Source organism: Trichosurus vulpecula, chromosome 8, assembly GCF_011100635.1.
Source record: "Trichosurus vulpecula isolate mTriVul1 chromosome 8, mTriVul1.pri, whole genome shotgun sequence".
NCBI classification, from domain to species: domain Eukaryota; kingdom Metazoa; phylum Chordata; class Mammalia; order Diprotodontia; family Phalangeridae; genus Trichosurus; species Trichosurus vulpecula.
The window spans coordinates 202,421,181-202,438,750 of record NC_050580.1 but is presented as its reverse complement, the minus strand read 5'-3'; the positions used below and the strand labels follow the sequence as shown (position 1 = coordinate 202,438,750).

Below are 17,570 nucleotides of genomic sequence, written 5' to 3'. Positions count from 1 at the left end.
TCTATTTTCATTTTTGATACCTAGGAATAGAATAATACTTAGAGTGTGAGCCACTTGAGGGCTTTAACACTTATATTCTCCCCTCTGTGAAAAATTTTCCATCTCTGGAAATCATTTGGAATAATACACCAAGATATCTGTAGGTATATAAGCTAGCATTCCACATAGTTATTATGTCTATCACAGACAGGTTCAGAATAGATGCCTGGTGTACTAAAATGTAAAACAAATTTTATATTTGCAGCTAAAATATGTTTCATGCCATGCATATTACTTAGTGTACATAAGTCACATACAATGACCAAGTATATTAGGCACATGAAGAAAAACAGACCATCCCACATCACAATGCTATATGAAGAACACTCCATGCTAGAATATGGATCGCAGAAATATCTATCAGTTGTCTGAGGATTCTTAAACATGCATATCAACCCAGCTTTCAGGTTAGTCAAACAGCCTGTGTAGTTGGCAATCCATCATTACTTTCTATCAGCTCATCAGAAAGTCCAACCAACTCCTCAGGAGGCAGTACGAGACAGTGGGTAGTTTTGATGCTTTCCCCTTTTCCTATTTTATTATATTATTATGCCTGGAGTGAGGGTAGGGGAAAATCAAGAGCTTATCAGATAACTAAAAAAGTTGTTTTATATATTTGCCTGACATTTCTCTGCTACACGATTAGCATAGGTGTATGTTTGAATCCCTATTTAAGAATATTTTGTTTTCAAAATAAATCAAAGATAATTGCAATGAATTGTTTTATATAGCTGTATTTTGACATTTTGATATCCATATTTTATCATGGAAATAGTCCTAAATAAGTATTTCTGAGAGGTGTCATAGCCTAGATATGCTGGTATCCTTGGGTATCTGTTTATGATTACAAATAAATATTTTAATAGTTGTCATAGAAACCCCATTATGTAGAAGAGAGTTAGTTTATCAGTGATGATATCCTAGATACTTTCAGATGAGCTATCTTCACATCTTGGTGGGGGGGAATATGTTGACCAGATAAAATTCTCTTTGGGATTTTCCTGTGTTTAAGCAGTGACTTTGTTTTCTAACATGAGGTAAGGGATTATTGATACTGAGTATATACCAAACCCTTGGCATGTTTGAAATTTTTAAAAACACTTAAAAACCAGATACTATATGTAAACAGTAACTGGGTTTTTGTTTTGTTCGTAATTATTGTATTAATCTCTCCATTTAACCTACTTCATGCTAGAGAATAAGGCAGCCAGGTGACTTGGTGCATAGAACCCTGGACCTGGAGTCAGGAAGACCTGTGTTCAAATCTGGCTTTAAATGCATACTAGCTGTGTGACCTTGGGCAAGTCACCCAACTTCTGTTTGCCGTAATCCACTGGAGAAGGAAATGGCAAACCACTCCTGTATCTTTGCCAAGAAAACTCTACAGATAGTGTTGGCATGCTATGGTCCACGGGGCCACAAAGAGTCGGACACAAGTGAATGACTGAACAATAAAAACATGCTAAAGATGACGTTGATATACTCTAAAGTATCATGGTGACAACATGGGTGGTCCTTCTGATTCCTTTTAAAATCCCCACATATTCAATGGCCTTTAAGAAGGTTTTTTACCACCTAACTAATCTTGTGTCTTGTTTCAGAACTGGTAAAAAAAAATCTACCAGTAGGATCTTTCTAAATCTTACCTAGTATAGTATCCTTTATTAATTCTATAAGGTCCTTTCTGTCATTCCTTTCTACTTGTTAATTTGACTATGAAATATTCTGTTGATTCTCATTTTTGGTAGTCTAATTTTAACTCCATTCAGCTTCAAAGTCAGTTTTACAAAAGCAATACCTCATGCATAGACCACTGCCCCCACGTCATCCCCTTTTTTATCTAAACTTGCTCCCTGCTCCTTCTCCCCATAGAGAAAGAAAAAAAAAACTTCAGATTTCTTTTTAAAATGCAAACATCTCATTATTTGGGAAGCTAGGTAGCCCAGGGGGTAGAGCACTGGGCTTGGAATCAGGAAGACTCATCTTCATGAATTCAAATCTAGCCTCAGACACTTACTAGCTGTGTGACCCTGGGCAAGTCACTTAATTCTATTTGCCTCAGTTCCTCATGTGTAAAATGATCCGGAGAAGGAACTGGCCAAACCACTCCAGTATCATTGCCAAGAAAATGCCTAAAAGGGATTACAAAGAGTCAGATATGACTGAAACAGCTCAACATGTATCACTATTCAAAAATTTGTAAAAGTACCCCTCAAATTAAGTCCAGTTGTTGTAAAATCATTCTTCAGTGCTACAAATTAAGAAATTAAATTTCATTTAAGTGCGCACAGCAAATAGAACAATTAGGGACAGAACAGCGGGTTGCCAGTAGGATAACTTTTTATCTCTCTAAGGGTCTTTGTTTTTGTGGTAAATCAGATCCTCAATATTATTTCTGTGTAGCTCTGGGCAGGGGTGGGGGGGGTGGGGCTTCTCGTCATCTAATATTAGACTAATGAATAGCATAAGAAAAGAAATATGTCACACCTGATGGTTTACCAGGAGCTATGTAGGGAAATAGTAATGAACCCTAGGAAAATAAATAAGGGTAAATTCAGGAAACATATGTGAAAATGCAGCACTGGTATAAATTGAATAATAAAATTCCTGGTCATATTTTGCCATAAATAGAGGTTTGGGAATTTGTCATTCACCTTATTTAAAATTCAGAAATATTAAAGGTACAGGGTTCTCTCATTACAGAAATAATAGAATTCTGGCTATTACTGAGTTAGGGTAATTTAAATGGCTATAGAATGCATTATATCAATAAATGGAACATCTGTATGAAATGTCCACCTGCTGATCTACTACTACTCAGTGTACATTTCAATGAAATGCACTTCATCATTTTAAGACTTTTTCTAATGAAGCCTGATCTGGATTAACATTTTGAACACAAATACTTTTAGGCATTAAAACTCTCTCTCTAAATGAAATTGCATTGTCTTGTTTACCCTCGTTGATTAATAAGCAATCTGTTAACTGTTAGAACAGTCCAATTGTGCCAGTAGAAAGAGATTAGTAATTCGGTGATGTTGGTGGATATAATCATCATTTTTCTTGAAGGCTCTGAATTAGACTATCACTTACACATTATCCGTAGGCAAAGAAAAGATAGAGCATTTTTAGACATGTGTACCCAGTATTTTTACTAGAGTCATTTCAGCCTAGGGTCACTGCAGCAATATAAAAACTTCCTGGGGGGTTGGGCAGGAGAGGCAAAATGTTGTTTCAATGATTTTATAGCCCTTCTAAATTGCCTCAATGTGTCTATTTGGGTATATGTAACTTTTTATTTTAAACAAAGTGGTGTAATAAGCTGATACCTTAATTTCTGTTTTTCATTTTTTTTAAATCAAGTTTAGAAAGAACAGGAATAGCTCAATTATCTGTTTTTTTCCCCTCAGAAAAGAGGTTTTATATTTTGAACAGCTTTTAGTTTCCTTTAACTTCTTTCAAGCATATCAAAAACCTCCAAACCTTCTTGCCCCAAAGCATTTAATGACAGAGCTACTTCCTTTAATGGTGTCTAATTGCCTTCTGTAGGACTTTTCCCCTCATTTCAGGTTTCCAGGGGGATTGAATCAAATTGGGCCAGGCTGTGCGTTTGACATATATGTTTCTTGAAAGGTTTCTTTAATTCAATTTGAAAATGTTAAATGACTAAATCTCAAAGGGGAATAGACTAGCTTTCAGGTACATAACCCAGTGGAGAAGGTGATGAAAGGAGGGGGTGTGGGGTGTGGGGGGAGAATGTTCTCTTAGCATTAGCTGGCAACACCAGATATTCATCTAAAGCAAGGGGGTTCTTAACCTTTTTTCGTGTCATGGACCCCTTTTGACATGGCATTCTGGAGAAGCCTATGGACCCCTCTTCAGAGTAATGTTTTTAAATGCATAAAATAAAATGTTTGGGATGATAAAAGAAACCCTGATGGAAAGGAAACCACAGGTGTGTTTTGGCCTCATTAGTCTGTAGTTCATTGTGATTGGAAATGATGAGTGTAGCTGAAGAAGATAAAATATAAGGAAATAAGAAATTAGCAGTTAATGGAAAGTTTGAGGGCATATGGCATTACTGACATCCATGTATTCCTCTGTTTCTTGCAGTCTCTGTGTAGTGAAATCAAGCAACGCCGGCGTGGGGTGGCCTCGGTCCTCCGCCTGTGCCAGCACCTCTTAGATGACCAGGAGACCTGCAATCTGAATGCTGATCACCAACCCATGCAGCTGATCATTGTGAACCTCGAAAGAAGGTGGGAGGCCATTGTCATGCAAGCTGTCCAGTGGCAAACAAGGCTACAAAAGAAGTTGGGCAAGGAGCAGGTGAGTGATACTTGCTTTTAAAAAGGCCCAGTCTTCTCTTCTTTTTCTTCTTCTTTTTTTTCCCACAGAAGGGCCATTCTTCTATGGCAAACACGGTCATTTTACAAGTAGCTTTACTGACTGAAGGTGCACTTCCCTCCAATCAGTAAATGAAGCTTGTTTTTCTCCCCACAGGGCTCAGATTTGCTTGACTAATAAGATGCATTTTAATATGTTTCAATGCTCTGTTTTTAATAGTGCACAGGTTTTTATTGAACCTCACCAAAGCAAACTATTAATTCACTCAATTTCTTAAATCACCCCTTGCCCAGAGTACCTGTTAATCATATGAGACCCCGTGAATATTTTGCTAGGAGCTGGTTCAGTATTTTCTGAGCATATGGGGCAGTGCGTATTTTCTTGAAATAAAGCAGTGTTTACCTTTTCATTACATGATGTGGGTGAGCTCTGATTTAGACACCAGTCCTCCTTTATTTCTTACCTGAGGCAGATATGTGACAGTGTCACATTGACAGATTTGCTAAGAGAGGAAGTTTCAGTTCAATCTTGGAAGAAATAATTCTTCCTCAGTCGGATTAGAAGTTCCACTTATTATTGTCAGTCTCTCACAACTACTGATGGGCAGCTAGGTGAAAAAGTGGATAGAGCTCCGGGCCTGGAGTCAAGAAAACCTGAGTTTGAATCTGGCCTACGACACTAGCTATGGGACCCTAAGCAAGTCACTTAATCCTGTTTGCCTCAGTTACCTCATAGGTAAAATGAACTGGAGAAGGAAATGGCAAACCACTCCAGTATCTTTGCCAAGAAAATCCCAGTCATAAAGAAATGGACACAACTGAAAAACAACTAAAAAAAAAACTCTAATACTGCCATTGACCTTTGGAAATGAAGGAAGCATATGTGACAATGAGTGTGATTATGAGAAAGAGTGGAATGTGAACATTCATATCGAAGGTCTGCAAAGTGCTTTACATAGATTATCTCACTTGATCCTCACATCAGCTTGCCAAGAAAACCCCAAGTGGGATCATGGAGAGTCAAATATGACTGAAATGACTAAACAACAACAAATTATCTCCAATTTACTCCTGAGGAAACTGGGGCTGAGAGAGAGGTTAAGAGATTTGCCCAAGATTACATAGGGAAGCATGGGTCTGAGAGAGGTTAGGTCTTCCTGCCTTCAGAAGGTCTAGTGCTCTCTCCATTAGTCCATGTTTTTCATGCATGAACTTGGGGACTGCATTCTGTTTGTAGAAGGTCCGACACTTATGTTTGAACAAATAAATTGAATAAATAAAAAAGGAACCGCTCCTGGCCCTTTAGGTCCCCAGTTCTATATCAGTGGAAAGCTGGGGATTCATAATTCTAGCAATCAAAAGGAGAAATCCTTCCATGGCAAAGTGAGGTCTTCACTATATCCATTTTTAATAGGGCCCTAGTATTTGTTGTCTGGTATGCTTGGCATCAGGGACTGGGAACAGAAGGGGCAGTGAATTAGTTGGCTTTCTAAGCTCCCTACACATATACAGCTACCCTGAGTCTAGAGAGTATGATATTAGCCTCTGGGGTGCTGTTTAGTAGTTCTAAGCTAAAGTTGTCAAATTGCCTATGACTTGCAAATTATTACCAATAATTATTGAATTTGTTATGTTTTCTTGAGACCACCTGTTGTGAAATTACTTAGTCATTGTGTTGGGGTGCTATGGTGCCTTTGGGGCAGTGAGAGATAGGAGAGGTTGTTTTTTTTCTCTGGGAAATATCTGTGGCGGTGGTTATTAAATGCCTGAAACAGGAACCAAATAGAGCTCTGTGAAGCCTTGAATGTTAATTCTGCAATCTGATTTTCTTAGCATTCAGCCTGCTTCAGGGAAGCAAAACTGGATTTCTTTTGGGATTTAGAAGAAAATAAAAAGATGGCAAGAAGGCAGGAGTAGTTCTCTGAAGACTAGAGATTAGAATTGGCTCTGGGAGGGGAGCTTTTTATATCGTTTCTGGAATAAGGGCAAGCTTGAGCAGTGAGAAGCCCCTAAAGCTACAATTTTGGAGGCCCTACTACAACTTAGCATCAGTTAGTAACTGTGACAAGAGCAACATCGATCCCCTTTTGTTGTAGTTGGTATTTGTTTTCCAGGCAAGAAGCTGCTAAGTCTGGGTTAGCAGAAACAGTAGTAGTTAGAAATAAGTCCTTGTGGGCTAAATTGAGCAGGGGACCATTGTAAAGATGGATTAGACTTGGGAATGGAATGAATTTCTGGGATATGACAAATCCGAACCACTGGGCTAAGGACTGTTTAATGTCTATGCATCAGTGGAGTCTGAGACGTCTCACTCTGTTTTCTGGAATGCTTCCATGGGATGAAGTTCAAGTTGACTTTGCAGGACTAAGATATACATTCCTGGTTTTCTTCTCCACTGAGCATCAGCAGAGTTTTGCCCTGGTCTTTGGTTGGGGTTGTTATGTTGATGGCTATTCTCATTCAGAGTGATTTTGAGAAAAGGAAATGATTTAGTTTTAGTGTGTCTCATATAATCAGGTGGCAAAGTGGATAGAGCGCTGGGCTTGGAATCAGGAGACTCATCTCCCTGACTTCAAATACAGCCTCAGACACTTACTAGCTGTGTGACTCTGGGCAAGTCACTTAACCCCGTTTGCCTCAGTTTTTCATCTGTCAAATGAGCTGGAGAAGGAAATGGCAAACCACTCCAACATCTTTGCCAAGAAAACCCCAAATGGGGTCATGGAGAGTAGGATATGACTGAATACAACTAAACAGCAGCATAGAATCATAAATGTTTGAGACCGAAGGGAACTTGGATCATCTAGCTTTACCCTTTCATTTTACAGGTAAAGATACTGAGGCCAGGGAGGGTAAAGGAGCTACTGTGGCAGAGGCAATACTCAAAAAAAAATCATCTGACTATAAGATTGGAAGAGAGATTTGTTTAGTAGTTGAGACAGTTCTGAATTAAAATGCCGTTTCTGACATCAACTAGTATTAAGACTGTGGGCAAATCCCTCATTTGCCCTGATCTCAGTTTCCTCCTCTATAAAATGGGGATAAGATTACTTACACTTTATTTTCTTGGTTGCTGTGAGGCCCAAATGAAATGATGTATGGAAAATATTTTGTAAAACTTGTAAGTCCTGGGGCAGCTAGGTGGTGCAGTGGGTAGAGCACCAGCCCTGGAGTCAGGAGGACCTGAGTTCAAATGTGGCCTCAGACACTTGACACTTACTAGTTCTGTGATGCTGGGCAAGTCGCTTAATCCTGACTGCTTTGCCAAAAGAAAGAAACTTGTAAGTACCAATGTAATAAGTGTCAGCGATTTTATTTCTACTACTACATGGTTAGAAGTGATTTATCCCTTTCATTTTCTTTCTTTTTAAAAAGCTGATAATTTTTAAAAATATCACATTCATTTTCAAATGTATTGTTCCTTCTCCCTTCCCTGTAAGACTTTATTTTGTAAAAAAGATTAAAAATAGAGATTTGTCACCGCAAAAAAATATGTGCTGTAGTCCATACTCCTAAGTCCCTGCTTCGACAAGGAAGAAAGGAGGAAGGTGTGTTTTCTCAGGAATGGCACAATGGATAGAGCACTGAGCTTGAAGTCAGAAAGACTCTTCTTCCTTAGTTCGAATCTGGCTGTGTGACCCTGGGCAAGTCACTTAACCTGTTTGCCTCACTTTCTTCATCTGCAAAATAAGCTGGAGAAGGAAATGACAAACTACTAACAATATCTATGCCAAGAAAACCCCATATGGGGTCATGAAGAATCAGTCACAACTAAAACAACTCAAAACCAACATATTTTTCTCAGTTGTTTTACAGGACCTAGCATTTTAACGAAATTCCCATTCATGTTGTGGTAGTTATTTATGGGTTTCCTGGTTCTATTTATTTCATTCTTGTTTCAACAATCCAGCCAGCAGCTGTTGTGGGGGTGAAAGACCAACACAAGCCCAACAACAAGAATGCTGCCAGCATAGGTTCTTTTGATCTGCTTTACTAAGGAAAGCAACATTAAGGGGTTAACAAGCTTACTTTAATCTGGCATACAAATACCATTCACTTAGGTCAGGGGAAAAAGCCAGCACCCTGAACTTCGGAGCAAATACAAATTACAAACATCAACAGACAGACCAAATACAATTCATAGTTACCAATATTTAAGTTCAGCCTGGGAGCTCATAACAAGGGCTGGCCCAGAGTCACTCACACCAACATGGCTGCGGGTAAGAGCTCCAAAAAATAGAAAGACAACCCCTGGTTTTATATCTTTTTCAGGGTCAAGGGTGAGTCACAAATGCAACTCACTCATGTGACCCAAAATCATCACAAAGATGCGACTTAAACCCACGTGGTCTAAAAGCCTCTGATGTCCCAAACATGCCACTCAAACCCATGTAAACTAGGCCCTCCCCTGAGGCAAGGAAGTCACCAAGGACTCCCAATCTAATCAAGGAAACAAAGGCCAAACTCTTCAAGGGCACTTGGTTGAACTGAGTGCTAAGAGCCCATTTTGATTGCCAACACAACTCTGCATCAGTTCATGTTGCTCTTCCCATATTCTCTGCATTATTTATATTCATTCTTTCTTATGGCACAGTATTATATTCGTTTGATTATACATATACACATATATATATATATATGACACAGTATTATATTCATTTGATTATCTTCATATGCTACAGTCTATTTAGTCATCCCCAATTGACAGATATATCCTTTGTTCCAATTCTTTATTATGACAAGTGCTGCAGTGAATGTTTTCATATAGAGAAAACTTTATTATCTGTCTTTCACCTCCTTCATGTATAGGCTTAGCAGTGCAATAAGTAAGTAAAAGGGTATGAATAGTTTAATGACCATCGTTGCATGACTCCAAATAGTTTTCCAGAATGGTTGCACCACTTTGCAATTCCATTAACAGTGCCACGTGCCTACCTCCCCTCAACTACTCCAAATGGATTCTTTCCATCTTTTGTAATCTTCACCAGTTTGTTGGGTGTGAGGTGAAAACTAGAGGTGTTTTAATATCCACTTCTCTTACTGTTAGTGATCTGCAGTCTTTCATAGGGAGGGGTTAATAATTTCCATTTTTGTCTTGAGAACAATTTGTGCACAATCCACTGTGGAATGCCTCTTATTCTTAGATGTCTGTTTTAATCTCCTGTATTTCTAAATTATCAATCCATTATCAGAGATGTGTGATGCAAAGATTCTTCCCAGATCTTCCTCTTATTTTTGTTATATTGATTTTGGATGTGTGAAGAAGCTTTTCAATAACAAGTAGTCAGAAGCAGCACAAGAAAAGTGAGGCAAATGAGTCAGAGGATCTGAGTTCAAATCACACCTTTGGTACTTTTTACCTGTGTAACCTTGGGAAGTACTTTAACCTCCTTTGGTCTCAGTTTCCACATCTGTAAAATGAGGTAGTTTGACTAGATGGCCTCAAAGTTTCTAGTTCTAGAGCTATGGTCATATGATATTCAAATCTTGTTTGGTTCAGAGTTCTTTTCCTAGCCAGATTTGTAAAGGATGCTACTGTCCATTCTCCTCCAGATCTCTAGCAGGCAACTAGATAGTGCAGTGGATAAAGGGTCAGGCCTAGGGTTAGGAAGACTCATCTTCCTGAGTTCAAATAGGGCTTCAGACACTTACTAGCTGTGTGACCCTGGGCAAGTCACTTAACTTCTCTGTCTGCCTCAGTTTTCTCAATGTAAAATCCAGATAGTGTAAGATAGAGATAGCGTGAAATAGTACCTACCTCTCAGGGTTGTTGTGAGGATCAAGTGACATAATAATTGTAAATCACTTAACACAGTTCTTGGCACATAGTAGGCACTATTAAATGTTAGCCATGATGATGATGATGATGATGATGATGATGACACCGTGATATTTTTACATTTAAATTAAATATTCATTTGGAACTTATTATAGTAAATAGTGTAAGAGGCTGATATAAGCCCCTCTCCACTTTTTGGACAGATTGTTTTCTAGTTTTTCATGCAGTTCTTATCAAATGGTGAGTTCTTCCCTAGGTAGTTTATATCTTTTGTTTTATTAATCATTGGAATACTGCAACTGATTCTTGCTCATCTAAGTCTGTTCCACCGATTCTCTTTTTTGTTGTTGTTTTTTAAACCAGCATAATATTTTTTTTAAAGATCGCTGGCTTAAAATGTGATTTAAGGTCTGCAGACATTATTCCCCTTTCATTATTATTCCCCTCCCCCCATTCCATTCATTCTTTCGAGATTTTAGGATATTCTAGAATCTCTAAATAATAGTTCCTCCAAATAACTTTTGTTACTATTTTATCTGCCTCCCTGAAGTATCTTCTTAGTAGTTTGCTGGTTATAGGACTAAATCTGGAAAATAATTTAGGTTGGATCATAATTTTTATTATGTTGGCACAGTATAACTGTTAACAATAAGCATCCCACCCCATTAGTTAATGCACTATTCATTTAAAGAATGTTTATTCATTGCATATCTAGAAATCTTAGAAGATTGACTACCAGGTTTTTTATACCTTTTGCAATTATTTTGTATGGGATTTTAAAAATATGTTTCCTCCAAAAGTTTTTTTTTATTGCTAAATAGAAATGCTGCCAATTTTTATAGATCTATTTTTGTACTTTACTGAAGCTATTAATCATCTTGATTAGTTTATTTGCTGACTCTTTAGGGTTTTCCAAATAAGTAATTACATTGTCTACTAATAGAGATAATTTTGCCTATTCTTTGCCAATATTTGTCTTTAATTTCTTTGTTTTTCTTGCTTAGAGATCATTCAACCAATAAACATTTTTAAACCAGGCATTATACTAAGCCCTTAAGGCATTTCTAGGACTGCCAAAGAATAGTGGGGAGAAGGTTCATCTTTAATCACCCTTGTATTTATTTTAAGATCTCCTCATATTTCCCCATTGAAAATAAAGCTGCCTTTGATTTACTACTAAAAATGTCCCTTCCATGCATATACTATACTTTTTAGGGGTTTTGGCATAACTGAGCATTGTATTTTGTCAAAGCCTTTTTCTTTTCATATAATCATTTGGTTTGTTTTAAATGTGTTTATTTATATAAATTATTTTCCTGATTTTGGCTCCTGTTCAAATCACTAGCATAAATCCCATGTGGTCATGGTGAACACTTAGGGGGTTATATTTCCACCTTGTTTTGCTAGAGTTTTAGTTGAAATGTTTATATTGTTATGAATTAGTGACAATGGTCTATAGTTTTCTTTGTTTTGCCCTTCCCTGATTCAAGTATTAGGACCATGTTTGATGAAATGTTGGGTTTTTTCCAATTTTTGAGAAAAATTTTTGTACTGCATTATTAACTATTCTTTAAATATTTGATTGAGCTCACACATAAATCCTTTTGGGCCAGGGTTATTTTTCTTTTAAAATTTCTTTATGGCTTCAATTTCATTTAACATATATATTTTGTTAGTCTTTTCAGAGAATCACATTTTAGTTTGATCATTTCCATAGCTTTTGTTTTATATTTTATTGATTTCTCCTCCAATTGTCAAGATTTCCTCTTTTTTTCTTATTTCTGGCTTATTTGTTAAGGGATACATGGTAGCAGTCTTCAGATATTCAAAGGGATGTCACGGGAAAAGGAATAAACTTCTTGACTGTTTTCAGAACATAGAGCTAGGATCAGTTCCTAGAAGTTATGAAGAAGCAGACTTCAGCTTGATAGGAAGAAGAGATTATTTCCTAAGCAGTACTTTAGTCACCAATCAACAAACATTTATTAAGTACCTACTTTGTGCTAGGTACTAAGTTAAATGATAGATAAAAGTACAAAAAAAAAAGGACAGCCCTTGCTCTAAAGGAACTTACAAAATAAATCTGCAAAGGGGAGATACCCAGTGTTGGGAAACAAGGAAAGCCAAAGAAGTTTGAGATGATACAGCTAGGTGGGAAAGGAGATGTCTATCCTCTGCCCCCTCCTTAAATAGAAGTTGAGGAGTTCCTGGCTCCATCCTTTAAATAGAGAGACCCAGGGTTCTGGTGAGATCTGAGTACCAAGAATGATTAGATACTACAGGATGATGAGCTTTCCCTCTGATGACATTCTTGGGGACTTGGTAAAGAAGACAAAGAAGTCCAAATATAAATTCACCTTCCTAGAAGTACAAGAAGTAGTCAGGTAAACTACTACTCTTGGCCTAATATGGACCAACAAAGAATTGTGCTAAAGGATTGGAAGTGATGAGAATCTTGAGAGAAAGTAACATCTTACACACTTTGATGACTAAAAGGGAAAACTATGTTCATGTTTGAGTATTTTCTAGACTTCAGAAAAGCAGATTTCAGAAAGTTAAGAGAAGAGGTAGCTATGAACCCATCCATAAAGGGAAACTCTAAAAAGAAACATAACTGAAGAGGAATGGGAACTCACAAAAAATGAAATTCTAGTGATATAATTGTAAAGAATCTCAATGAGAAAGAAAAGGAGACAATCTGACTAAATAAGGAAAATATTGTTAAGATCATATTTTTAGGGGGGCAGAGCCAAGATGGCAGCTGGAAAGCAGGGACTTGCCTAGGGCTCAACCCCAGGACCCTCCAAATACCTATAAAAATGGTTCTGAACAACTTCTACAGCTTCAGAACCCATGGAATAGCAGAGGGAAGCAGGGCTCCAGACCAGAATAGCCTGGATAGTCGCTGGGTAGGGTCTATCACATGGAGCTGGGAGCTGAGTGGAGCAGAGCCCAGCATGGACCACGCCAAGACCAAACAGACCGGGAGCTGGGCAGAACAGGCCCTAGCACCCTGAATCAGTGAGCTGTGGCAGTTACCTCAACCCACAAACACCAAAGACAACAGACAAGGTTAGTGGGAAAAACTTCTGGGACAGAGTGAAGGGAGTTCTTGATTCGGTCACCACCCCTGGGGCAGCGGACATGGTGCAGCCACAGAACTACAGCTGCAGTTGCTTCTGGCCCCAGGCCCACCTGGTGGGAGGAATTAAGTGGTGGATCAGAGCTGGTGTGCAGAGCCTGCTTAAGATCTGAGTCACAGCCCGGGTTGGCGGGTCTTGGGGGAGGAGGAGCACTGGTGTGGCAGAGCTTGCTGTGTAGAAATAGCTCTGAAAACAACAGCACAGCCCCTAAAGCTTGGGACAAAGTATTCTCTACTCTACAAGCAGGCATACCCCAACGAAAAACTCAAGGGTCAAGTAGTTGGCTGGGAACATGGCCAGGCAGAGAAAACGGACTCAGATTCAGACTCAGACTTTGGAATCTTTCTTTAGAGACAAGGAAGACCAAAACATACAGCAAGAAGAAGTCAACAAAGTCAAAAACCCTACATCAAAAGCCTCCAAGAAAAAACATGAACTGGTCTCAGGCCATGGAAGAGCTCAAAAAGGATTTAGAAAAGCAAGTTAGAGAAATAGAGGAAAAATTGGGAAAAGAAATGAGAGTGATGCAAGAAAACCATGAAAAACAAGTCAATGACTTGCTAAAGGAGACCCCCAAAAATACTGAAAGAAATATTGAAGAAAACAACACCTTAAAAAATAGACTAACTCAAATGGCAAAAGAGCTCCAAAAAGCCAATGAGGAGAAGAATGCCTTGAAAGGCAGAATTAGCCAAATGGAAAAGGAGGTCCAAAAGACCACTGAAGAAAATACTACCTTAAAAATTCGATTGGAGCAAGTGGAAGCTAGTGACTTTATGAGAAATCAAGATATTATAAAACAGAACCAAAGGAATGAAAAAGTGGAAGACAATGTGAACTGTTTAATTGGAAAAATTGCTGACCTGGAAAATAGATCCAGGAGAGATAATTTAAAAATTATTGGACTACCTGAAAGCCATGATCAAAAAAAGAGCCTAGATACCATCTTTTCAAGAAATTATCAAGGAGAACTGCCCTGATATTCCAGAGCCAGAGGGTAAAATAGAAATTGAAAGACTCCGTCGATCACCTCCTCAAAAAGATCCCCAAAAGAAAACTCCTAGGAATATTGTCGCCAAATTTCCAGAGCTCCCAGATCAAGGAGAAAATACTGCAAGCAGCCAGAAAGAAACAATTTCAGTATTGTGGAAACACAATCAGAATAACACAAGATCTAGCAGCTTCTACAGTAAGGGGTCAAAGGGATTAGAATATGATATTCCAGAGGTCAATGGAGCTAGGATTAAAACCAAGAATCACCTACCCAGCAAAACTGAGTATCATGCTCCAAGGCAAAATATGGATTTTCAACAAAATAGAGGACTTTCAAGCTTTCTCAATGAAAAGACCAGAGCTGAATAGAAAATTTAACTTTCAAACACAAGAATCAAGAGAAGCATGAAAAGGTAAACAAGAAAGAGAAATCATAAGGGACTTACTGAAGTTGAACTGTTTTGCTTACATTTCTACATGGAAAGATGATGTGTGTAATTCATGAGACCTCAGTATTAGGGTAGCTGAAGGGAATACGTGCACACACACAAACACACACATAGGGGGCACGGGGTGAGTTGAATGTGAAGGGATGATATCTAAAAAAATAAAATCAAATTAAGGGATGAGAGAGGAATATATTGAGAGAGGGAGAAAGGGAGAGATAGAATGGGGTAAATTATCTTGCATAAAAGTGGCAAGAAAAAAGCAGTTCTCTAGGAAGGGAAAAGGGGGCAGGTGAGGGGGAATGAGTGAATCTTGCTCTCATCAGATTTGACCTGAGGAGGGAATAACATACACACTCAATTGGGCATCTTACCCCACAGGAAAGGAGGAAGGAGATAAAAAAGGGGGGATGATGGAAGGGAGGCCAGATCGGGGAGGAGGTAATTCAAAGCAAACACTTTTGAAAAGGGACAGGGTCAAGGGAGAAAATTGAATAAAGGGGGATAGGATATGAAGGAGCAAAATATAGTTAGTCTTTCACAACATGAGGATTGTGGAAGGGTTTTGCATAATGATACACATGTGGCCTATGTTGAATTGCTTGCCTTCTTAGGGAGGGTAGGTGGGGAGGGAAGAGGGGAGAGAATTTGGAACTCAAAGTTTTAAAAGCAGATGTTCGAAAAAAAAGTTTTTGCATGCAACTAGGAAATGAGATATACAGGCAAGGGGGTATAGAAATCTATCTTGCCCTACAAGAAAAGAAGGGAAAAGGAGATGGGGGGGGAGTGGGGTGACAGAAGGGAGGGCTGACTGGGGAACGGGGCAATCAGAATATATGCCATCTTGGAGTGGAGAGGAGAGAGAAATGGGGAGAAAATTTGTAATTTTAACTTGTGAAAATCAATGCTGAAAACTAAAAATATTAAATAAATAAATAATAATTTAAAATAAAAGATCATATTTTTAAAATGAGAGGTATAAAAAGTGAAAACAGGTGTACATAACGAAGGAAAGATAATTTTTTAAAATGGTGAAACAAACTTTTAGAATACTTAAGAGATTGAAGAAAATCATGAGATCTCAAAAAAAATCTTAAGAGATCTTAAAGACCATCTAGTCTAATCCATCCCTAAAGCAAAAATCCCCTCTAAAATCCACCTGATAAGTAGTAATCCAGTCTGCACTTGAATACCTCCATAAGGAGGAACTCGCTACCTCTAAAGTCAACCCATTACATTTGGGAATAGCTCTAATTCTTAGGAAGGTGTTTCTTCTATCAACTGAAGTCTGCTTTTCCATAATTTCTAGGAAATGATCCTAGCCCTGTGCTCTGAGAACAGTCAAGAAGTTTATCCCTTTTCCCAAAATAGCCCTTTGAATATTTGAAAACAGCTATCATGATCCCTTAAGTTTTCTTAGCTCCATACAGCACATGACCCATTTCTTCCATTGACCCTCATATGATATTGGGTCAGCTCATTGTGTTAGTAACCCTCTACTAGCCCCTGTCTAGTTTATTATTGTATGTACTTAATTGTGATCCTTAGAGGCAGCTAAGTGATATAGTTGATAGGGACACTGGACTGGGAGTCATGAAAACTCAAGTGTTAATCCTGCTCGTCTGTAAATTTAGGATAATAGCTCCTACCTTCCAGGGTTGTTGTGGGAACTAAATGCAATAAAATTTGTAAAGCATTTTGTGCTTAATAAGTTAGTCATTGTTGTTATATTCCTAATGTGCTAGCCTGACCTTGCTCAAAACCTTCAATGGCTCCCTAATTGTCTATAGGATAAAATATAAAACTTCCTACCACATTTAAGTTCCTACACAACATAGCCTGAGCTTCTCTTTCCAACTTTCTTTTTTTATTCCAGTCTACTACACAGTCATTCAGGCCCACTGGAACACCAGCTCTTCCTCAAACTGGATACATATACCCTCTCCTGCATGCATTGTGCCTGTCTCCTATATTGAAACAAACTCTTTCTACATCTCTACTTACTAATAGCCTTTTCTTTCTTCAAGGTCCAACTTAAGGACGACCTTCCCCATGAGGCCTACTTAGTTATCTTACCCTCCTCCTACTTCTAATGGCATTTTCTGTAGGTCCTTCATTGATCTGTGTGGCATCCTACCTAACATCATACTTACTTATGTTTAAGTCCTATCCCTCCTATTCTATTGAAAGGGGCAGCAGCACCTAGCACAGTGACATGCAAACAATAGGCATTTAGTAAATGTTGGTTTAGTAGTGGAACCGTGATTGTAGGAGTTGTATCTGAGTATAAAAAGGCCTAAGGAACTCTTGTATGAGCAAAGGACATGCCTTTTCTAGCTCTAGTTTGCTTCTCAAATTAACCTTTTTTTTTTAACTCACACAATTGTCTCCTCATTTTTTTTCTCTGCCTCAAGTCTTTCCTCTCTGTAAAATGCAAAGTGATTTTCATAAAGCATATATATCTAACCACATCCCTCTCCTGCCTGATAAACTCTAGTGGCCACATATTACTTCAAGGATCAAACATAAACTCCCCTTTTGGTCGTTTAAAACCCTTTAAAACTTGGCCCTAACCTCTCTTTCCAGCCTTGTTATAAATTATTGCCCTTCAGGTACATTACAATCCAGCTGACCTTCTTACTGCTTTTCCTATCTGGCGATTAATTCTCTGTCTTTTTGTTTTTGTATTATCTGTTCCCCACAGCCTGAAGGAACCTCCTCCTTTATCTGTACCTCTTAAAATGCCTACTTTTCTTCAGTGATTAGTGTAAATAACACCTTCCAGATAAAGTCTTTCTGAATATTCATTGATGCCAATGCACCC

The 17,570-nt window shown here is 38.3% G+C and overlaps 1 protein-coding gene across 2 annotated transcripts in view; it reads left to right on the top strand.

Annotated features, from left to right (window-relative positions):
- Positions 1–17,570, top strand: part of AKAP6 (A-kinase anchoring protein 6) — a 495,488-nt gene that overhangs the window by 425,719 nt on the left and 52,199 nt on the right. For both annotated transcript variants that reach the window (XM_036734767.1, XM_036734768.1), the window contains one exon: positions 4,153–4,368. In XM_036734767.1, the coding sequence (XP_036590662.1) occupies positions 4,153–4,368 (216 nt within the window). The remainder of the gene's footprint in view (positions 1–4,152; positions 4,369–17,570) is intronic.